This window comes from Phyllostomus hastatus, unplaced genomic scaffold (assembly GCF_019186645.2).
Source record: "Phyllostomus hastatus isolate PE091 unplaced genomic scaffold, TTU_PhHast_1.1 phas_scaffold_78, whole genome shotgun sequence".
NCBI classification, from domain to species: domain Eukaryota; kingdom Metazoa; phylum Chordata; class Mammalia; order Chiroptera; family Phyllostomidae; genus Phyllostomus; species Phyllostomus hastatus.
The window spans coordinates 12070798-12094380 of record NW_025334041.1 but is presented as its reverse complement, the minus strand read 5'-3'; the positions used below and the strand labels follow the sequence as shown (position 1 = coordinate 12094380).

General features: G+C 50.8%; 2 protein-coding genes across 5 annotated transcripts in view; both read right to left on the bottom strand.

The window, feature by feature from the left end:
* HOXA3 (homeobox A3) overlaps positions 1–23583 on the bottom strand; it is a 45453-nt gene that overhangs the window by 5981 nt on the left and 15889 nt on the right. Inside the window, exons 3-5 of one of the 4 annotated variants that reach the window (XM_045827099.1) lie at positions 13537–13716; positions 9166–9248; positions 5878–6104 (exon numbers count right to left, since the gene is read on the bottom strand). The gene's annotated coding sequence lies outside the window, so the exon portion shown is untranslated. Of the gene's footprint in view, positions 1–701; positions 925–5877; positions 6105–9165; positions 9480–13536; positions 13717–23583 lie in introns of those variants that run through there. The other 3 variants (XM_045827098.1, XM_045827100.1, XM_045827097.1) reach the window with 3 other exon arrangements.
* Positions 15196–17426, bottom strand: HOXA4 (homeobox A4). Its single transcript, XM_045827105.1, has 2 exons — positions 16808–17426; positions 15196–16254 (listed from the first exon to the last, which is right to left on the bottom strand). Exons 1-2 carry the CDS (start codon positions 17424–17426, stop codon positions 15902–15904), a joined length of 972 nt encoding a protein of 323 aa, XP_045683061.1. The 3' UTR covers positions 15196–15901.

Sequence of the window (23583 nt, the reverse complement as noted above, 5' to 3'; positions counted from 1 at the left end):
AACTCCCATAAACTTAAAATACGGATTCACCTCCGAGGTCCCACCAGAGCGCTTCCTATTGTTGGAGGTCAGCAAATAACCACCTTGGGGCCCACAGGGTCCACCCCTCAGCTCAGCCCCCAAACTTTGCAACCTAGTAAAGAAGTTGGAGATTTGCCAGCCAGGAAACTTTGCTTTGCACCCCCAAACCAGGGCCGGGGATCAGAGGAGATCCCTCCTAGAAGGTCCGTTTCTGGACAATAAACCCCAGGTGCAAGAGCTGAGATACAGTTGAGGAGGCTAAGTTGAGTACAGGAAGCAAGCCCTATTGTCTGTCTGGAAGATCTGCCCAAATTCCACCTCCTTCCTTCAGACACCGCTCCTTCTTTCCATTCCCGCCCCTTCCTCAGCCTGCCTTCACCCCAAGTTTAAGTAGGAACACGGGGTAAGAGCCCCCACGTCCCCCTGCCCACCCCTCCCTCCCTCCCTCCCTCCCTCCCCAACACGGAAAAGTTGCGGCTGGGCTAGGGGACGGGGTAGCGGTGGGGGCGGGGATGGGAAAGCGGCCTGAACTCGAAGTGTAAGGGTATCAGTCACTGCCGGGAAGGAAGCTCCGGCTTGTGAACTCTTCTTGAACCGAGATTTAAGTCTGCGGCCATAAATCACCGAGACGTAAACTCCGCCATTCAGCGCTGAGAGCGGCCGGTCGTGGCCCTGCTTACCTTAACTTCTGACGAGCGCCGCGAGCGCAGGCTCGGCTCCGGCTCCGGCTCCGGCTCCGGCCCCGGCCCGGCTCGGCGGCCCGGCCGGGTCCCCTCGGCGCGGGACGGGCACCGACCCTCAGCATCAGCCGAGAGGGCGGGCGGGAGGGAGACCCGGAGGCCGGGACACCGCGACGCAGAGCGTGGCCGCCTCGCTGCTCCGGCACGGTTCGCCCAGGGCGGAATGGGGCGGCTTGGACCCCCCCTCCCACCCACCCCACCCACCCACCCCTCCCCCACACCCCCGCCCCCTGCCCTTCCCGAGGGCAGCAGCCGCGGGCCGGAGATAAGCGCTAGCACGGCGCGGGGCTCTGCCTGGGCTAGTGGCACCGACTTGGGTATGTTTCTTATGAATATTACGCGCGGAGCAGCGGCTGGTAGGGGGTGCGGTGGGGGGGGGGTGCTGGGGGCGGGCGGGAGGGGCGGCCGAGGCGGCTGGGGCTGCGCGGGCCGGCCTGGGGGCTGGGGCTGAGATGAGGGGAGGGCCGGGAGCGAGAGGGGGAGCTCGGCAGTGGCGGGAGGAGGGCAGCCTCCCCCCAACCCCCACGCCCTCCCTCTCCTCGCTCCTGGGCGTCACTAAAGTCCTGGAAAATTATGCTAATGAGGACAAGCGGCTCTCACAAAGGGGATCTCTCGCCGGGCTCTATTTCTTAGGAATACGTTTGGGAAACCATGTAACCCTCTGCCCTGGACATTTCCAGTCGAGGGGCAGGGAGGAGAAACAGGCCAAGAGAGTTCCCCGGACTTCGGGCAGTTGACCTCACCTGTCACCCCAATGAAGAACCTCAGAACCAATCTTTGGGGGCCTCGGATGGGGCCTCTTTTCTCGAGAGACCTCCCAGAGAGCAAACGGGGCTGCCTTTGGTTATGTCGGTAGGCATCAACACTGAAACCCTGGCAGCCCGCAGAGAAGGAGCCGGGGGGAGCTGCACGGTGCTGGCGCAGTGACATGGGACGCTCTGGGCTCGGGTACACACGCGAGTCTAGAGACCCCGGGGTCCAGCTCTCCTGTGGGGGGTGTCACAGCCCAAACATGCAGGTCACTCACAGGGAAAAACTGATAAAGCTCTGACCTCAACTGCAACCGACATCTGTGGTATTCCACCCCCAACCCCCAACTAATTCGTGGTGTACAGGGGCGCTGAGCAGAGGAAAGGCCTGCTTGTGCCCGGTAATATTTCCACAACTTGAAGGAGGACAGTCCTCCTCCCTTCTCTCGCCTCTCTCAACTCCCCAGATTCAGAAGCAAACTCTGCAAGGGGGTCTGTGTGTGGCAAAAAAGAGAGAAATGGAGCTTTCGTGCAATTCCAAGGTGTCAACGGCCGGTCCTCCTCAAAGGAAGGTGTTAAAAATATAAGTAGTATGTTTAAACTGTCAGGGAGCCAAAGTGTCACCTTAGAGCAAAAACAAAGCCAAGGGAAAAGGGAGAAATCAAAAAGCACTCCCGGCCAGGGTGGCCTCATGCATACCAATGGTTTTTGTCATTTACGGCTGGGCAAGATTTATGACTCGGCGCCCCAACGCTGTAAACAGAGCACAAAACAGCAAACACTTGCTCCTTATGGCATATTGCGGCAGCGCAACTTGAAAGGGGGAGCGGGGCCGCGCGTAGGAGGCCAGAGCCTGTCGCAAAAATCCGCTCGGCGGCATTTTCTCTTCAAACCGTCCGGGTTGGATGTGGCATTTGAAGAAAGAAGGCGTGGGTCAATAATCAACCCGCACTTTCTCCTCCAAACTGCTGACGTGACTCTCACGCCTCCTCAACTAAGCCAGCTGCATGCAGGGATGGCCAGCTCTCTGAGAACCTGCCAGGGAAGGGGACGCCCGGGCCAAGGGAGCCGAGGGCACCGAGGTGAGGGCTGGAGCGCCCAGGGCGCATACCTTTCTACCTGCGCCAGGACCGTGCCGGGGCAAAACGCGGGGGCTGGACCCGCGGAGCTGGGGAGCCTGGGGGGAAAGCAAGGACAGGAGCTCCGCCTGCCCAGAATAGGTGGCTTCTGGGCACCGGCTGCCGCGGGCAGAAGCGGGGGTTCTGACCTCGAGGCTGCAGTCTGGCGCCTTTGGCACGCAGACTGCCTGGAAGTCAGGCCTCTCTGCTGAAATCCAAAGTACTGGCTTTGGGAGCAAGGCAGGCGAGGTGATTACAAAATAATAATTTATAATAGCTGAAGGCATTTTGTTTGTTTCTGTTTTTAAGGGGAAAAAAATACCTCCTGTCGGTTTCCCATTGCCTGAAACTAGCCGGTCTCTGCGGCCGGCCCTTTCTAAGCAAATCCCGCAGCGACTCACCCGGCTCCACCAAAACCACTGAGGTTTTCTTGGCGAGGGCCGTTTGGCTCCCCAGTTCCCCGAAGTCCCTGTGCTCCCTACCTCTCTTGCCCATGGGGACCAAAAGAAAACATTTTCTCAGTTCTAGAAGAATGTTTGAAACACTGAAAGTGTGCCGGTGCCCCTCTCAGGGATCTCCTGGTGAAAGCGCCTGAGAGGGCCTGGGTGGCTGGGGGTGGGGTGGGGTCGGGGGGACCGCTGGCTGTGCGGCCGGGGACCAAGGTGAGGAGTAGCTGTTGGCAAGAAGAGGCAGGGAAATCCCAGAATGGGGAGGGAAATTAATGAGGAAATGCGCTTGCCTGTGAGGGTGAGGCTGGCATTTGGAGGGTGAAAATGGACTAAGCCCTTTTTACAGCCACAGTTTAGCTATAATGGAGTGGCTGCAGCTCTTTCCTTGGAGGAAAAGCCAACCTGTGTTCTGTTCTGTGACTGTTGGTCTCTTCTCACTGTGCGTGCTTTTGTACAGAACCAGCTCGAGGGGCCTTCCTTAGATATTTATGTTGCGTGCTGGTACTGAAGCGACAATAAAAAGATGCCTTTAACAAACCTCTATTCCCTCTCTCATTCTTTCTAGTGAAACTATATTATTTATGAGTCTTTAACTGGGTCAAAAATGCGCCAGAACTGGGTCATAAATCAAATGAAATGCTGACAAGTAATTGAACAGCAATTAAAGCTTACATTTTATTTCCAAGGGGTGTTTTAGAGCACTTGAAATGGCCTCAGTTAAACACGGTTAGTGCCGAGGCTGGCAGAGGGGGAGGGCAGAGCAGCCCTTCCATTCTGGGGAGTGAATCCCACTCAAGTAGGGGAAGCCTCATTTGATTTTTCCCAAGTACAAAAAGAAATATGGTGTGTGTGGTTTTTTTTTTAAAGAAAGTTGCAAGGCAAATCTGCTTCGCAACTCCTGGTAAGCACCCCTTTCCTCTGCTCTGAGAGCTTCAAGAACAGAAGACAGCGAAGTTTCCTTCACCTTTTCCGGGAGTTTCAGTCTTTCCCAGGAGTGCTGGGTCCCCAAAGCCCAATTAGCTAGGGCTTTCCCGGTAATTTACAGACACAGTTTAACTCTCGTCTGCCTCCACCCTGGCTGTAGTACCACTTCCCAGAGAAAGTCTGCCTCTGTTTCCTGCAGGCTCTGCCCCTGGACTCCCCTCCAGCCTAGGGTGCACCGGCCAGCCCTCCAACTCTCCAAGCCAGCTGGGAGCACACAGGGGCTCGGCAGGCCATGCTCATTATGAAGCCCAAACCCAGCTCAGGCTACCTCTTTCCTCTCTGCGCCCCAACATTAGAATAGCGGAGCTTTGGGGCATCCAGCATGCTTGCCCCCACCCCAAGCCTGTCCTGAATCAGAGCTGTCCTTCTCCACCCCTATGGGGCAGGGGGTGTGCGGGAAACAAAGGCCAGTCTTCGGGGTCCAGCTCCTTCCATCCCGTGTGTGAGAAAGCGCGCCCTGCAACCCAGCACTGAACAAAGTGGCCTGAAGCATCATCAATAAAATGGCAGCGCATCTGCACACTCATTGATTTCCTTCTCCCAGAGGCTCCGGCTGCTCCGGTCAGCCCTAGCCCTCCATCCTGGCCGGCAAACAGGAGGAACCGGGGAGCGATTCCCGTTCTCCTTCACTCGGCTTCCGTCTACCCCATCCAGTGTTGCCTTAGGAACCCAGCAGCGGCGGCTACCTTAGCCTGTGCTCAGCCTGCTCCGGGGCTTTGACACCCTCCCTCTGCCTGGGGCTCAGCTCTGGGACTCCAGCGCTGCCGTAGTGGACAAAGCCACCCTAGAGCTGGAGGCCACCAGGCCCACCGATTAGCACCCAAGTGCCCTTTCCTCCACACCCCCACCACCACTTTCCAGGGAATTAAACTCAGTCTCAGGCGCTACTGGGGATCTTTCAAATGGTTTTGGTTCTAAAGGAGAAACAAAGGAAGAGAGGGGCTGAGGGTCCTGTCCCTGAACCAGGGTCTCCTCGCCTGACCTTTGTCTCTCACGGCCATAACTCACTCTCGATATGAACAATCGACGGAAATACCTTAAAATAAATTCCATCCTCCTGGTGTGGCCTCGAGTCCCATCGGCTAGCTGGCCCAGTACCGCTCCATAAGCACTGAAAACTGCAACCCGCCAGGAGAGCGCTCTCCGGAGAAGGGGAAGGAGAAGGAGGAGGTGGGTGCGTTGGGGGTGGGGGGGAAAAGCTCTCTCTCTGTAGAGAATCCACAAAACGTAATCACAGGCGAAGCCGCCCGGGTCTCCGCTCCAAATGCCACAATAATGTGCTGTATTATGTGCTCACGTGGTCATACGTCAACTTAAATCCTTTTATTTGAAATAGGGAATCACTGAAGGAACTAGGTTTCTAAGCAGAACATTTAGCTTTGGGGGAGGGGAGGTGGGAGGCCTTGACCAGCAGTAAGGAAGAGTTTTGTCTAAGGCCGTAGGATGCTGGGGGCGCGTGCCCTTCCCCCCACCCCCACCAACATGTGCCACACAAGGCCAGTTATCTCCGCTTCTATTTCTTTGCACTTGATCCGCACACAAGGAAACAGCAATGCTCTCTCCATTCTCAGAGTCCACATAACTTTCCTTACAGTCTTCCACACAGGGACCTGCCGAACCCAGCACACCCAAGCACTGCAATCTCTTCTGGCCAGTACATCACAAGGCAGGGCTCAGGCCCTTTTTTCTGGAAGAAAAGCCAGTAATGATTGGCCTAGTCAGTGGACTCCCTCACAGGTCTGCCATTGTATGGAGTTTGCTAACACCCACGCCATACACCACAGCCACTGTAGGAATCCAAAAGGCCCATAATTACCTGACAAAAGGCTAAAACACCTCCTCCAGGTCCGGTTGGTTTTGTTTGATAAGTGCTCCTAGTAGAGAGGTGCTTGGCTCTAAAGTGGGGGGTCAGAGTTCTGCTGGAAGGACTCCGAGCCTGGGCCACACCTGCATTTATGCTTTTCCTCAGTGCACAGCGGAGTGGTACATGAAATCATAGGCTTCTCATGATAACAAATGTAAGGGGAAATGCTTTCATCGTCTCTGCAAGGAGAGGAAATAAAGAACCTTTGCTCGCATCCCTTGATTTAACCTACAAGACAATCTGGGACCCTCTCTGTAGGCAGGCTTGCTCACCCTCCCCAAAGACAACTCTGTCCACCAGCAGAAACTGAACTGGACTGACTCTTCTCAGGAGGAACCTGACTGAAACACACACACACACACACACACACACACACACACTCTCCTGCCTTCTTCTTGGTGACATTCTCTGTATTTCAACACTTCACCCTCTCAGGAGCTGTCTAAAAAGTTTCTCTTTTCAGGTCTTAGTTTCTGAACTTTGGGAGTGCCCTGAGGGGGTGAGGTCCTCACGTCATAGTCTTTTGTTCCTGGAGAGCCGGTCTCCAGTAAGCTAGGCCTCTCCGAGCATGAGGACTGGCTTGTAGCAGCTGCAGGAGGCTACGCTTGACTCTTCCCCTCCCCTCCTCTCCTTCCCTGCAGGGAAATAGAAGGGGCCTGGTGAGACTGTAAGGCCCCCCTCAGTCAGGGGGGCCTGGTCATGGGGTGTCCTACTCAGAACGGCAACACAAGAGGAGGAGACCTCACCCCTTGGAAATGAGCCCTGGCCTGAGCTGGTGGCAATACTCCAATAAGGTTCTGTCTGTGGTGTGGCTGGGGGAGAGCCTCCATGTCAACTTTCTCCGTTCTCAGTTAAGCCACAAGCTGGAAAGTAAGCACCCAAAGTGAAAAACTGCTTCTCTCAGGTTTGGGGCTGGAGTAGGGGACAGGACCAAAGGCCGGTTTCCAAAAAGTACTCCCCAGTACCCCCCAAAATTCATACCACTACTACACTGCCCTCTGCTCCTTTTACCCCCCCCCAATATTTTACACTGAGCTCTCCCGATAGTCTACAAAGGACCTGGAAGTATTGCCCAAGCACTGGCAAACTCCCCAACCAAAGTTTCTGTAAAGGTTTCAACTCAAAGATGAGAAGGGGCCCCCTTCAGAACTCTCAGAACAGTCTGGAGCAAACCGAAATTCCCAAGGCCATAAATCAATGGGGGAAGTCTTTGGTCGTGCTTCAGAGAAATGCCTTAACGCCAGCAAGGCCCAGAGGCACCTCAGCTCCAGCCAGGAGCCTCCATGCCCCCATTAACAGCCCAGTTAATGCTCCAACTGCTGTTTAACAATTAACATTAAGGACTTGGGGGCAGGAGGGGGTGACTTGGTGGGATATAAAAGGAAAAAAAAATCAGAGGAAATCAAAAGAAATTTAACTTTTGAGGTGAAAAGAGCTTTTCTAGGAGAGACCTTGGTCTGGGCGAGTCACCAGGGAGCCAGCAGCTGAGAGCCCTCCCTCACCACTCTGAGATCCGCTTTCCTGGAGCGAGGCTCTGGGCCTTTTACATTTCCATTCCAGGGAAGGAGAACAGAGATGCTCAAGGATCTAGGCCCAGGCTGGGAGACCCAGCTGCCAGTCCTGCTCCATTCATTCCCCGGGCCCCGACCTGGCCAGCCAGAGATGGGGACGCACGCCCTGGATCCAAGCCACCAGAGCCGAAACAGGCAGCAAGTTGTCTCAGAAGGAGCAGGTGACTTAGGATACAGAGCTTTAGTCAATATTTGCAAGGCTGTTGGCAGATTAGATATAGCTGTATTCAAACACTGCAATCTGATTTCTCTGTCACAAATACACTTAACATTTTTCTCCCCGCAGTTAACTCCAGTGGTTTTTCTACTCACTGTCAGGTTAGGCCCTCTGAGCTCACTTTTTTTTTTTTGGTGGAGGTTATAGATCATTACTTAACATGAGATATTTCCTGTGGGTGCAACTGCACTACAGATGGACTCCAAGTGCCCTGGACACACGTGAATGTGTATATCACTTTATACACATGGCCTCAAACTCCTGCAACTGTTTATACACTCAATAGCTCTGTGTGGGCAGAGATGCAAATCACATGTGCACCCTGAGTTGCAAATTCCTGAAATGCTCCATCTATACTTGATATAAGTTGACATACAGTAGCTGAGAAGGTAACCCAACTTTACTATCATTCTGCTTACTTCCTATTGAGCAAAATAAGAGTTGTATCCAGAACACCACATCAGCCTTAGAACATCACTGACTAGCATGCTGCAATTAATTAGCAACCTGGTGTTTATTGGGGGACCAAATTTTAGGGAAGACCGAGGCCTAGGGAGTAGAAAACAAAATCTCAGAAAACGTTTTAAAAGAAGTAACTCCTCAAAGAAAAAAAGCAAACCCATTGCTTCACACCAAGCTTTGGAAAGCTATTCCAGCAGCCCCTCCTCCAAATAAGGCACGAAATTTATGGATCTTTTACAAGGTAATAAACCACAGTAATTACCTCCCTGCATCCCAAACTAAAAGAACAAATTAAGCCACAACTGGAAAAGAATTTTAAAGAGTGTTTCCCTTGTTCCAAATAGGAAAAGAAAACGCTGAGACACAGAAAACCCATGTTTTTCCCGCAGGAAGAAGAACGGATCAGCTCGGCCACGGGAACCTAGAAGCCGCGCTGCCTGTGACGGTCTACCCTTTGGAAAAATCCTCCCGCACGCCAAGGAAAAGCAAAAGGACGGAATAAACTCCAAGGCGGCGAGACCGCTTTCCTCTACGCGGAGATGGGCTAACCACAACTTCCGCGCTCGCAGCCTCCACGGGCGGGCGCCGCCACCAGTGGACCAGGAGAGCGGCCCACGCAGCGGTCGCTGCGCCCGTGGGCTCTACCGTCTTTTGCCCGGCTGTTCCATGCGGTAGTTTGTTTCGAACTGACCAGAAGGAACAAATCGACCCTTCTAACGCCCCCGCCCCCTCAAGCGCGTACATCCTTGGTCCCTGCGACCTAGCGCCTCTCTTGCACAACGCCGGCTTTGCGGGCTGACTCTTTGTCTGCATGAAGCCCCGCGTTCGCGGAGCACGCAGCTGGAAATATCCCAGCTCCAAAACTCCTCCGAAGTTAAATATTGACCAGAGCCTCCTTCCAAGGGCTGCAGCTGCCTCTGGGAGAGCAAACTTCGGCCAAAGGCCCGGTGCAAAGCCCCAAGCAGCGACGAGTTTGGGCGCAGCGCTTACCTCGAAAGATGTTTAAGACTGTACCCCAAACCGTCTCCAACTCCAGGCGCTCAGTGAATCGCCTTTTCCGGTGTCCAGGCGCTCTGCGGACAAATAAACAGGAGACGGTGAACGGTGGCTGCAAAGAAAGGGAGTTGGAGGACCAGAGTTGGAAGCTCCGCCGGTCCGGGCGCCAGGGTGGCCCCCGGGGTGACGCGGACACGGAGGAGTCGCCAGGGCATTCGTCCATGCGGTGTACTCATTGCTCGAAAGGTTCCAGTCTACAAATGGCCTGAAGATGGTGATTTATTTTTGTAAAATAAATACATACTCCATCTCCGCATCCACACTCTTCGTTTTCTTTCTTTATATAGGGGGTGGGAAGGGGGGAAGGGGGAAGAAAATGGACGAGGCGGAGCAAGATAGGACAGTGGAAGGTGCTTTGCTCTTGGTGCCCGCTCTGCTCGGAGAGCTCCTCACGCACCTCAACTTGGGGAATGTGAATGAACGCTTTATTTTCCTTTGCCAACAAAGGGAAGCCTTGTCTGGGAGCATTCAATCACGGACTCTCCTGAAACCTCACTAATAGTGTTCATTTCTGTTTGGCGCGAAATCAGCCCAGGCTCGGCCCATGGGCCAGGGGCAGCCTTGAGAGGTTTTGTCTTCTGCCCTGGGCGTCACTCCTCCATCCCAGTGGGCTGGCTGGACTACCGCAGTGCCCAGTCCCTCACAGCAGGCCAGCTGTGGCTGCTGGAAATAGGGGTTTTGAAACTGAGAGAGACACGGGCATTGGACAATACCCCGTCTAGGGGCCCTATCCAGCCTCAACTTCATCAGTGGGTATAAGCCCTTAGATGCCCCATACTGCTACCACTCCATTCCTCAAGACATTCGCAATCCTTTCTTTCTCTCCAACTAGCAAATGGTCAACCAACTTTGGTGGGAGGGGGGAGGCACTGGGGAAGGGGCAAGAATCGTCCTAGGCAAGGGGCTCTGGCTTGGAGAAGTTTTCTGCTGGGCTAGGACTCTGCCGGGTGGATTGCTTCCACAGCCTTGTTCCTGCCCCAGTATCCCTTCACTCAAACCCGCACAGCCTCCCCACATTCCAGCGGGCCCCAAACCAGCCTTCAATGGCTGTCCCGCATCCATTCAATCCTGGTGATAGAGCCAAGGGTGGCTACCAAATAGCTGACAGGTCCCCTGACCCTCGGGCATCAGAGCCCTCTAGCACACTGAACAAGTGGCCACAAACCGGCAGCTAGCTGCCCTCTGCCACCACCGTGAACTGCAGTCCCCACCCTCCATCAGGCACTTGGGACTCAGAATCCATGCTGGGCCCCTTTCTTTTGTTCAAACTCGCCCTCTGTGTCCCCAAAGGGACTGCCCCCTGGCCTGGGGGCACCTGGTGTGACTCTGAGCAATGTGGGGCTTCACTACTCTGCACATTGCCACTCAACTTCACCCCAGGAAGATCCACTACGCCACCGCCCGCCACGCCACCCCAACTCAGCGATGCTTAGGAGCATTGTAATTATTATGGTTATTATTATTGTTGCTATTTCCTTATCCCCAAGTCAAATATTCATGCTGCTGCTCCCTATAAATCGTTCAGACTAATGAGTCACAAAGATGTGGCCCAGGTCTCTCCCTCTGCAATGGCTGCCGCCTGTAGCCTCTCTCTGGGAGTTTTTGGCGCTCCCTTGCTCCCTTGCTCGCCCAGCGCGGGTGATTTATGAACACCGGGAAAATTGAACAAAGCCGCGCGCCTGTTCTGTGGTATCTCTGCAGCCTTCCCCCAGTGTGAATCAGAACATTACCAACTATCTGCGCATCCGTCCCACTTCATCACCGGAGCCAGGATGTGACCGCAGAAAACCCGAGCTCCAACTCACGTTTCCCCGGACGCAGCGCGCTCCCCGGACTCGGACTCGCAGAAATCCTGCAGAGAAAGCCCCTAGACCCAGTGTGGGCCCGCCAGCTCGGGTCCTCCCCGCTAAAGGGCTCTCTCCGGCCTTCCTGAAGAAGTGAAAAGCCTTTGGAAATAAATCTGAGGGTGTGTGTTTTAAAAAATCAAATAGGAAGTTGGGGGTCTCACTTCTGAGAGATTCATTCCTAGTGAGGCCCTGCCGACTTGGAACCATTCTTGATGATCGGCATTAATTATTTAATGAATCACGTGACCTCGGAGCACAATTTCAATATCTCCATCGAACAGGCGCTACACCTTTAGCTGCTGCAACCAGGGCCCTGGGTTGGCTTTTTTAGTTCCCGGGCCTTTGGAACACAGACACCCTTGCCCAGCTCTGGGGCAAAGGATGACATGGAAATACCAGGAAAAGCATAACAGAACTGGTCATTCTGGGACTATGAGAATTGTGGACAGTGGGGTGTCCACTGCTCTCTCAGGCATCCTGATGTCTGTTCCCTCCAGAGCCCAGAGGTTATCCCACCTATCTCAGCACCCTGGCTAAGGAGATGTGGTTACCTAACCTCCCCAGGACCTTTGATGGCTCATGAGGCAAGAACCCACCTTCCTAACCTGGCAAAGCACACCTGTGGCCCTCCGTGTTATGTTATGGACCAGACTCATTGGTCTGTTCCACACAGAATAACCTTCTGCCAAAGCAACATGCTAGTGCACTTAACCCTATCCAAGGTGAGACCAGATCTGCAATCATTACCATAAAGAACAGAGTGGGGGAGCATTCAGTGGTCTCAGTTTCCTCATCAGGTAAACTGAGATTGAACCACAATGGCCTCCAGATCTCTTTTACCTGGGCTATTTTTTTTTTTCAATCAGGGATCTCTTTTAGCTTCAGGAACCAATTCCAGAGAGACTTGGGGCTGGCCTGAAGGGGGGGCAGGGGTTATTCCATGAGTTTGGGACCTTGAGAATGTCAGAGTTCCAAGACAGAAATGTCAGATGAGAATATTTCACAACAGCCCAAGTAGCCTCCTGATGCTGTTATCAAAGAGTTAGAGTACAGGTCTCTTCCTACCTCCTACTTTCCCCAGCCCATACACTTTGAGAGAAGAAGCAGAGTTAGTCTTGGCTCAGTACATAATACAGAGAAGGGCAACAACCGCTGGAGGAACAGCTGTTGGGAAGGGTGAGCCTGTGTTCTCCAATATAGGACCTCGGTTAGGGCTGCAGATACCAAGAGGGTGTAAAGAACAGCCTATTATTGCTGCACAGAACCCATTCAGACAGATGGGAAGCCCAGGTTTCTCTTTGCTATTTTGAGTCTTTGGATTTTTTTTCTTTCTTTCCATTCTGAAGAGTGGCTGACCTGTTACAATGTGAAACAGGTTGGAGGGAAGGCAGTGGTGGGTGAGAAACTAAACTCCCAAACTGTGCCAGTCTGTGCCAGTTTGGAAGCTTAGAGGAGAAGGGGAGCAAAGGAGAAAAGGTGATGCCCACCCCATGCGGAGGAGGCTGAGAGCTGGGGGGAGGAGGCGGGCACCCAGGGACAGCTGAGGGTAAAGTCAGCGACTCCGCGCAGAGGGCCCACTCCCCATATATCTAGGTGATCTTCCCCTGAGCTCCATCCTGGGTATTAAGTACTCTACTATGCCTGTCACAGTTGAATTCCTGCTGCAATAAAACACCGGGTGTATCGTAGATTTCAGCAAAACTAGGAAAGAGAGCCCGCAAAGTGCCATTTTTCTTCAGGGGGGAGACTGTTAAGCACTTAATTCAAACTGTGACCATTAAAGTGTCTCCTATCCGATTTAGGTTGATTTCAGATGTTGACAAAACTTTTATCTCCCGAGTCATGCATAGCTCAGCTGTGTGAGTAAAGAGGATGCGTGTGTGTTGTAGGAGAGGAGATAGAAGGAAGAAAGAAGAGAGTGTGTGTACGGGCCATTTTGGGAAAAGAATTATAGAGCTTACACAAAATACTGTCTTTAAAGGTCAAGGGTTTGAGGGGCCAGTAGGGTTTTCTTAAAAAAAAAAAAAACAATTAATGAGATAGAAAATTTGTCCTCTGGGTGAACTCTATGGTTGCCCTAGCAAAGGGGAGACAATGCAGGATTTTGAAGCACAAAGTGGGATTTTTCTAAGCTGTTATAACAAGCTCCTTTAAAAGGCCAAATCTGAAACAGGCGGAAACACTGAAGAACTCACACAATCATCTGGACCATTTTGGACAATTTTGACTTGGTAAAACTTACCAATATCTTAACAATAAAGACAGTTTGGGTAAAAATGCCATTTTGCCCTGGAATATTAAAAAAAAAAAACTCCATCCTCTCTCTTCCTTTCCTGGATAGTCTATAAGAGTCAGTGAAAGAACATTACTCCTTTTAGCCCCATAGAGCTGCCTCTAGTATTTGGCTAATTAACACCCCCACCCTCCTTCCCTACCAAGGAGAAATATAAGAATTTACCTTAAATGATGACAATCTGCCATGTGAAGTTTTGCAGCTCGACACTCAGTTTCCACCAAGAGTCTAGGCATTTTTTGAGCAGACAGCCAAGATGCTGCATCTTTGCCCGAGACCACATTATTTGCAAGAAGATCCCTTGCTTCGCCACAGACTTTTCCCAGAGAATGCCTTTCAGAATTGCTGTTGAATTACAAAGAAGTATTTATTGTATGAGGTGATTAATGGTTCCTGGGAAAATTGCTATTTTCAATGTGATCTAATTTTGTTTTACAAATGCGTGTAGCAGAGGAAGGGTTAATAAGTTTCAGCAGCAGTTGCAGTGATTCCAGAAATCCCTGGCACGCACTGACACCTTATAAAATGCATTTTACACCAGGGTTGGCCTGACCTGGGGAGAGGGGCACTTGTTTGCCCCTGAATTTTCTTGGGGAGAGGTAGAGGCCGCTCTGAGGCTAGCATCCATCACTCCCCTCTCAGATCTGGTTTGTTCATAGGTGGACAGCTGCTCGCCTTTGCCTGTATCCCATTCAGAAGGAAGGAGTAACAGCGCTGACCACTGACCACTGGCTAAGGGTTGGCCACTGATGGAAAAAATGTGCTTAAAACTCCTCTGTTATTGCAGAGGTAGGTGAGCGCCCCCTCCCATCTCTGCGAAAATTACTCCATGAACTAAAAATTGCCCTCATTCAAGGCCAAGTGACAATTCTAATATTCTGGGGCTGGTGTGTGGGGGTTTTTTTGCACATCGTCCCTTCAATGACCACCAAGTCTAAATTCTCTTGACCGATGTGTAGGTCAGTAAACCAATACTAGGGATATGGAGATTGAGAAGCGGATTTTGGTTCACCCTTTTGAATCTAGATCTCTAGGTTTGGCAGAAAAGTCTGGGAGCATTTGAGGAAAGTGACCCTAGTTCAGAGTTTGGCTTTCTTCCAATACTGAATACTTCCAGGTCTTCCTTGCTTGGGGTATAATTTGGGGTGTCATTAAACTTTTTCTTTCCTTGGAAGAAAGTTTTGGGGGTGTACTGAGGAAATGCAGTTCATTTTGAAAGATCCTTTTTTTTTTAAAAAAAAAAAAAAGGGGGGGAGAAAGAAAGATGCCAACAAATAAAAATTCCTAAGCTATAGTTAGTGAGCAGAAACTTAAAAACAGGGAAGAAACAAAGGCAATCTCAACCCTTTGCACAAACTATTTTTTATCTCCAGGGAAACAGGCAGATTAAGTGTGAAGGTGCAATAAATACCAAAGGGACCACATCTTTCCAAGTGTGTTCAGAGTTCAGCGAGCAGAGCAGCTGCAGAAACTCCTGGGCCCGCAGCACTGCCTGGTTTCACCTTTCACTGCAGGGAAGGACACGTCTCTGTTTCTGTGCCTTACAGAGACTTGAAGCCTGAAAAGCTGGCCAAGTTTGGGGAGAAGAGGAGCCCTCTCAGAGCTCAAGGGCCTTCATGCTCCTTGGAACTTTTCCCACAGTGGGTCAAACTTGACAAGAGTTCAGCTCAAGTTGAACACACTCACGCAAATTATACAAGCAGTCAGACTCCAAGTGAACACAACCCAAGCCACCTACAAGATTCTCACATGCAAGGTCAAACACCTCAATCCAGAGCACTTTTTTTAAAAAATTAAAAATAGGAAGGACACAGATGTGTTTTAGAACTTTAATGTTTTTCTTAAGCAGTGTTTAATCTTAGCACATGGCTTTCTATGTAGCCACACCACAATTTGTACAGTTGCACACGGGTCTAGATGCACGCCCCCTCCCCCAGGATCGTGCCTCGGGAAGAAGACCACAATATCTCTACAACAATATTTTAAATAAATGCAAAGGAGGGAAGCTGTGTGTCACATCTACCATGGAGGACTATACATTTTGAGAATTAAATAATCTTGTGAGGTCCACAATGTCTACTCATTCCGTTCAAGACAAGCTTGTACGAGCTGCCTTAATGAGAGAGGGGAGGGGAGGAAGGTGAGAAAGGGGTCTGTTTTCTTCTGCTTGAACAAGTGGACACACACATGTCCCCCGTCAGCATGGGCTGCCCAGCAGACCTCAGCCACCGCAGAAGTGCCTGATGCCAAGTGGTCCTTCTGAGGTGCCCAAACCTGGCAGCCTCCTTCAGGCCACCAGGTCGCTCCGCCAGCCAGCATCCTGGCCATTGTCCTCTCTTGGGTGGCAACCAGCACACACTCTTACCAGGATAATGTAGTCTTCTTTTAAAAAAAAAATTATACTTTTCATCCAATTGGGTTTTGTTTTGGCATCTGTTATGGTCCAGACAGGGAGAGGTGGATGGGGGCAGGGGCAGAGGAGAGGAGAAAAGCAGGTGAGGGAAAGAAACTGGTCTAGATCTCTGGAAGATTATATGGAGGAGGGCACGGGTGTGGAGGCACCCTGATGGGGATGGGGATGCGGGTGCGGGTGCGGGCTCTGAGTTTGTGCTTTTCCTGGCGGGCCTGCTGAGGCCGAGGCCGAGTTGGAGGATCGCATCTTAGTGTTGGGCAGTTTGTGATCTTTCTTCCACTTCATCCTCCGGTTCTGAAACCAGATCTTGACCTGACGCTCAGACAAGCAGAGCGTGTGGGCGATCTCGATGCGGCGGCGCCGGGTCAGGTAGCGGTTAAAGTGGAACTCCTTCTCCAGCTCCAAGACCTGCTGCCGGGTATAGGCGGTTCGAGAGCGCTTGGGCTCCCCTCCGCTATAACTGGGGTTGACTGAAAGCCCATAACCCCAAGGAGAAAGCCAAAGAGGAGGGAGTGAAAAGAGAGGGAAAGGAGGAGGAGAGATAAGGTGGGGTGGGGAAGAGCAATTGGACATCATCATTATATAATAACCTGACACCAAGTTCACGCAAGACACATAAAACGGCAAAGAAAATGTTTCACAGGCTATTGACAACGGGAAACACCCGAGAGCCATAAAGAATGGTTCTGGGCCTTGGGGCTGAAGAAAAGCTTCAAAGACACATGGCCTGAAGCCTCTGCCAGGGCAATTAAATTTATGGGGGCTATAATTACTGCCCTAACAGTTTGGCGTCTCGTAAATCTCCCGATAAAGGGACCCCGGGTACAAAAGGATTCTCACATTGGGATCAGGCGGCTGGCTGGCGCACATACACCCACAATCCCACTGTAGCCTGGGCCAGATGGGGGCTTCCCTCCCGAGGTCCTCTTCCCCTTGTCCTCTTCTCCTGACCCCCGCTCAGACCCTCAGACCCCGGCCGGGCCCCAGCCCACCCTCCCACGCCTCCCCAGCGGCGCCACGTACCGGCGCTGACATGGATCTTCTTCATCCAGGGGTATACCACCGGCTCCTTGCCCTTCAGGCCCGGCGGGCTCTTGTCGGCCAGAAGCAGCGGGCACGGGGGGGCGCTGCCCCCTGTCGGGACGCCCGAGGTGGCAGGAGCCGCCTCGCAGCGCCGCGGGGGCGCCGAGGGCGCCGCGCGATGCTGCGGGGGAGGCGGCGGCGGGGGCTGCCGCCCGGGCGGCAGGACGTGGCTCGCGTGCAGGCCGTGCGCGGGACCCTTGGCGTGCGCTGGGGGCTGCTCGGGCTGCGGTGGCCGCCCGGGGCTGGCGCCGCCGCGGTAGCCATAAGGATAGGCGGTGTCGTGCGCAGGGTAGAGCGGGGCCGCGGGGTAGGAGGGCTCGCGGGCGGCCCGTGGCGCGTAGTAGGAGGCGGGGGGCTCGCGGCTGCCGCCCGCGTGGGGGAGCTGGGGCTGCTGCGGCGGCAGGTGCTGGGCCGCGGGCGCTGGGGGATGCTGGTAGCTGGAGCCCCCGCCCGGGCCGCCGTCTCCGCCGCCCGGGCCGCTGTGCTGCGCGTACTCCTCGAAGGGAGGGAACTTGGGCTCGATGTAGTTGGAGTTTATCAAAAACGAGCTCATGGTCATTAATTTGTGAAGTGCAAAAATACTAATTTTTCTCGCGTTGTCGTTTTTCTGGGCTCGCCGAGGCCCCTCCCCCTCCTGCCTCTCTCCCCATCCCCCCCCTTTCGTCCGCTCCCTTCCCCTCCCCCGCTGTCAAGCGCCCACCCCTCCCCCTCCCGCCGCCGCCAATGCCACCAAAGTTCGCGCCGCTCCTCCCCCGCCCGCGCCAGCGCTCTGCCCACCCCGTCCCCGCACGTGACCCGCCCCCGCCAATGGACGCGCCGCGCGCGCGGACCCGGATCAGGAAGCGCGCGGGAGGTGATGGATGCTGCTGTCGGGTCCCGGCCGGAGGGAGGGAGTTGGCGCTCCGGTCCCCCAACCCCCCAACTTTGAGTCCCGCTGGGAATTAGGGACCCTCCAGGCTTCAGGTCCTCTCGGACGGCCAGGCCATGCCCTGTGCGTGCCCTGCTCCCGGCTTGGGCCTCAGGGCAGCGGGGCACCGCGGCCCAGCGTTGACCTCGGGCCCAGCCTAGCCTGGCCTGGCGTTCTCCAGGGTTCGAGGCCGCCTGGGGCAGGGGATGAGGTTGGGCCCGAGGAAATATCGTGGCTTCAATCCTGGCCCCGGAATAAAGCGACTGACACGAACAGACCCGTTTTCTCACCAGCTGATCCCCTTCCCCACCTCGGGCCCGCCGCGTCCGCACCGAGTCCCGGCTCTGAGAAGCCGGCCGGGAACCACGGAGGGTGGCTGGGTGAGCGAGCAGCCGAGAGAAATCAGCCTGAGAATGTCAAGCTAGGCCTTTCCAGTATAACCGGACAGGCACTTTTCGTTTCTTCTTTTAGAGGCAGAATCTGGCTTTGCTGCCGAAGAAAAAAATCAGAACCTTCTAATAGCATCTCATTTGATGGAGGTATTGATGTGAGAGTTAAACACGCTCTCATTTACTAGGTGCGATTGTGACAGAGAAGGTGGTACAAGGGTAGGGGAAAGGACAGCAGCGACGCCTCCACAAAATAAAGCTTTGAAACCAACAACTGCCTATTTCAGAACAATTCCCAAACAAAAACAAGCTGCGGATAGGATAGGCATTGTGCCCAGTCTGATCGCCGATGGGTCCTTTCCCACTAAGAATTTTATGTCCTGTCTTTTGGATGCTGCTCTCTCAGACTGAATCTGAGGGTAAAGTTCTATTTATAGGACAGTGTATAATTTCTGAATTGCCTAAAATTAGCATATTAACGATAATAGTAGCTCTGGAAAGGGGAGAGAGGACTGTTGCCTGCCATTTGGTAATTGAAATTTGATGGGTAAACTAATTACACCATTATTAACAAATAAATTACTTATTAATTCCACCTAGTGTTGATCTTTGAAGTAAATACTGATGCTTTACTTGTATTGTGTACTCCCCCTTACTTTTCTGGGCAACAGACACACCTAGATCCTCTACCTTTCAACCTAGATTAAAGCAGTACAAACCAGAACAGTCACCAGTCTAAAAATACTTTCATGTTGGCATGCAGAGCAAGGATTTTTCAGCTGGTGCACCTTATTGGATTTTTCAAAGAGCAGTATAAACAGCCTTCTCACAACTGAATCTGGAAGGCGGACAAGGAAAGTTATAGCCTAAGCCTGGAGACACTTCAAAAGGAATGTCAATTCTATCTTCATTTATATCGGTTACTCATATGAGTTACTAAATGCTGGAATATCCATTTGATGGATAGTCATTTAATGCTAAGCCACATAAAGCCTATTATATGGGACTAATCTTTAAACTAATTTACGAAAAGAGGTTTTAAAAAGGGATCATGTTAGCTTTTTAACTGGAATCACCCTGAAGTGGTACAAAGAGGTTTTCCACATTGGTTGTGTGTCTGTGAAGAGTGCTGTCCATCCAGGTGGTGCACCCTGAATATATATATATATACAGATTTTTTAAATGAAATCTGAGCCACAGACAGAAATCAACGCTGAGTGTAATCTTTCCACATGCTCCCTAGAATCAGGGCAAAACCTAGCCTGTAATACAGCCTAAACAAATACCTTTCTACAGTAAGAAAAAATAATATATACTGAATGTACTTAATCTGAACTATACAAATAATGTAATTTACAAAACCAGGCTCTCTGAGCTTGAGAGGGATTTTAAAAAATGACAAGGAAATTTTGCCATCATCTTCATGTCATCAGCTCTGAGCACTAGGGTCTTAACCATGTTTGTTTAATATTATTTACAGACATTAACACAAAATTCATGTTGTTTAGCTCAGAACCTTCTCCTGGGTTCCTAATTTAAAGCATTAACAAGGCATGGACACCGTTTTGTATATGGTTAGCTTAAACGAGTTAACTTCGCCCGGGTTTCATGTGGTTCTGTTACTTTAGGAAGATGGGCTTACACAGAATCCCCCAAGGCCTGTAACTTGTCTTTGTGGTTCGTATCATAAACACAAACGGAGCCAGGACCACCAAGTGTTATCTCACACACCGACATTTTGACATTTTACTGCAAGATTTATGGCTGTAATAAACAATCTCAGTACCTTTTCTGGTCCTTCCACAATCTCTCTGGGCAAGCCACAGCATCATTCCATTGAATCCAATAATCTTTTGAAAAACATTTTGAAAGCTCTTGCCTTTACATAAAATCCAAAATACCAAAGTAAAGCCAGAAAGGAGCTAACTCAATTAATAAACAAACTGAAGTTTACCAACAGCATCTCACCCGAGAAAAAGATGGGATGATCTCAAGAGAAGCAGAGAGGGAGCGTGCTAATCTTCGCACACCAACTGGCTCCAGTCCCAAGCAGGGTGAAAGCGTTATCCTTTTCTTGGGAAACTGGTAAGCACATTTGCTCATTTCCACGTGCAGGGGTAACATATATTCCCAACAAAAGCTTTCTTAAAATCCCATTACATGAAATAACTTTTCATCATGTCCTCGAATCCCAGATGGATAAGGAGAGTGAAGGGAGTCTAAGGGAGAAGGGAGGGCGAGAGAAGGCAGTGCTTGCAGCCTAGTTTGAATCTGATTTGAATCATTTTGAATATATTTGGAATAGCCTTCCCTCTTGAATGCAACCCTGTCCCAAGTTTCAAAGTGACCGAACAGTGACACCGTGTGCATTTTGTTTCTTATTAATCTTACACATTGACAGTCTTTGTTAAATCACAAGGCGCGCCCTTCACCAGCCGACATTTTCATATTTGTTAGACGCGCTGACCTGAAGTTCACCTCGGCCTTGGACTTTGCGCTTCTAAAAGGTCTATACAGTGTCTTTTAGAGAGCAGGGTCTTTGCCCAGGTCACTCCTTCTCAGGGAAAACCAAGGGTGGGGGGAGCAAAGGAAATGTAAACGTTATGGAATGTATTGACTGTATTTGTCCTTTGTTCTACAGAGCGAGAGAGTCTCCCAGACCGACTGCTCCCTATCTGAAGCACATCTCTGGAGCGCACATGGGAATGCCTGAATTTCTGAATGCCTGGTGGTGGCATCTGAGAGCTTTCCCCCACCTACTCTAGGCAGATGATTTTAAAGAAGCAATACTTTATCAGCTATTTGACCAATTAATTGTTTGGGGGTAATTTCCTTGCAGTCATTTATAGTAATGAGCACAACCCAGGCATAAAAATTGAAATTTATACTTGGATTATGTATGGATTTACACCAGCATTGTGTGAAAGGCCTAAAAATCACAATTTTCCAAATGAAAAAAAAAAGTAAGCACTCTAAAAGCAATAACTTCTGCAGGTACCTTTTTCTTTTACTTTAAAAACTGCCTAAGAGGTGTCAATGATGATTGAAGCTGACATTTTTTAAAGGTGTGGAACATTTTTCACCAATAGCATAGTAACAAGTTTTTCTCAGACAGACACATAATTGTCTTGGTGAGTAATAGCAGGGGTTTCAGTTTTCTTCATTTTGCTGGCCCAGATGTGGTGAAGTGTTCATTGCTATAACAGCAATCCCCACAGTTGTTCCCTCTCTTGTTTTCATCTGGCACACCCCCATTTGGCTTCAAGCTCTTGGCCGGAGTGAAAACTTTACACATTGAACAGTGGCAGCAATCTGATTACTTCCACGAAGGCAGTGTTGGGGAAATATTTACCACTGAACGTACATGACACCAGCAAACCCCAGCAACCGGACGGGGAGGATCTGAGACAGCCCTGCTAGAGTTTCCATTCTGAGTAGTTGAATTGGCTTATCTCTACAGTTCAAAAGAAAAACCTAGAAAAACATTTTTTTCACCTTTCTCTTCTCCACTTCCCTACAATGATCACTTAAAGACCAATACATGGAAAAGGAAAATAGTACCCCCCCCCCAGAAAACAGATGCTAATGGCACCAACACTCACAGGTAATACAAGTGCATAAACAATAAAATATTGTTTGGCTCTCCAGTTGCAACTCACATGCGGCACGGTTCCAGTCGCCTTCCTCAACACACTGTTCCCTTTCTTTTCCACTCCCCCACCCTTCCTCCTCAGCTTGCTTCCCCCTTCCTTAGCTTTTATTCCATGTGTATTCTTAAAGAGTATTTTCTGGAGAATAGATGTTGCTCTGGCATTTGTGCATTCCACCTTCCTGCTCAAATGGCATATTCTTTACAGTGTATCTATTCACTTACAGATTGTAGTATTTCTCACTGTAGAGTTAACAATAAACGTAATGGAAATTTCCCAACAACAGGGACAATTTCATGATACCAATGAGCATTTTCTCGCTGCTGGAGGGGTAGAGGAATCCTGTCCCTTTGAGGAGGGTTTCCATTTCCTTCCTCCCTTCCCAGCTCTAAGAACTCTTTGCAGTTAGTGGATGACAGTTTCAGCAAAAGCATTCTGTGTTTGAACATTACACAGAATACATTTTTGCAAGAAGTGCCTTGTTCTCACACACGTTAGGGATCATTATGGGTACTAAAAAGAAAAAAAAAGGCAAATCAAAGTCACTGTTTTCAAATAAAGGAAGTTTCCTGCCAGTTCTCTTGCCTCTCAAGGTACAACAGAACGTTGGAGACTTCCTACGTCATCTCTTAAATGTCCACTGATGAGCTTTGAGCGTCTTTTATTTTGTCCCCACCCATAGCGTCCTGGTTCTCCAAGTAAGGTGTTGGTGTTTCAGTAATCTAAGCCTATTTACCTGCTGCTATTCCTTCAGAATGGGAGCAATAATTCAAGATGAAATACAGCACGTATTACTCTCAAAAAGAGGAATTTTCTATCCTTTTCTCCGTAATTGAGGTCATTCAACCACTAGGGTTCACCTGGAGTCCATACCGTGATACACGCGTCACTCCAAGCCGTTTTATCTTTTGTGCTGATAGTCAAGATCGCAGCTCTAACATTGACATCCAGCTCCGTCTGGGCAGATGACTAAGAGTGCTGCACAACGTAAACTTTTGACCCTCAACTTTTTGACCTGCCGTTGCAACGCACGAACCACAAAGATATACAAAGCTGTGCCTTTTCTTTCAGGGAGAAGACCCCCGCCCCAGGGTCTCAGGGAAGCCCTATGGCTGCCTTTTAGAATAAGAGGGTGCACTGGACATTTTTGTGTGTTTGTGACTGTATTTTCTGTCAAATCAGCCTCTTGCCCCTTGTTTGTCAGCACTTAAAATAGGAGTGAGATTATTTTTGAAATCACTCATCTTTACATTTACAAGGAAAATTCGGGGCAGGGGTGGGGGAATCTCACAAAAGAGCAAAAGAAAAAAAGATGGGGAAAGCAGGTAATGGAAGTTGGAGACTTTTTCTTCTTTATTTAAAAATAAAGAGGCAGCCCTAATTGTTGGGTGAGCTGGCCCAGGCAGGCGAGTTGACTGTGAACTTGTACTAAAGCGTGCTCTGCTGGCGATTCCTAGGGTGTGCAGATTTATCTTCTCTGCATTTACTTAACCCGGCAGTGAACTGCGCGGGCGTCATTTGTTAGGTGATGACAGACTTCACCTCTAGCAAGGGCTGCTTCACAAAATCGCAATAATTACCCAATAACCTTCATAACAAATATTATTATTGAAAAGACTGGTTTGTGAGGAGGGGACACGGTGCAAGAAGGAAGCTTTCTTTGTGGAAAACACCAAACAAAACAAACCTAGGCAGATCTTCCAGTTCTGGGGCTTTGAATGGCTAGGACTGAGGCGCCCCACTCCTATGTGGGCTGAAGCCTAGGCTGAC

Excerpts from the sequence above, each read along its gene's own strand:
- HOXA4 (XM_045827105.1), bottom strand. The coding sequence starts at position 17,426 with ATGACCATGAGCTCGTTTTTGATAAACTCCAACTACATCGAGCCCAAG. Across the intron at positions 16,255-16,807 it reads GAAGATCCATGTCAGCGCCG|TCAACCCCAGTTATAGCGGA; the intron begins GTACGTGGCGCC and ends ATGGGCTTTCAG.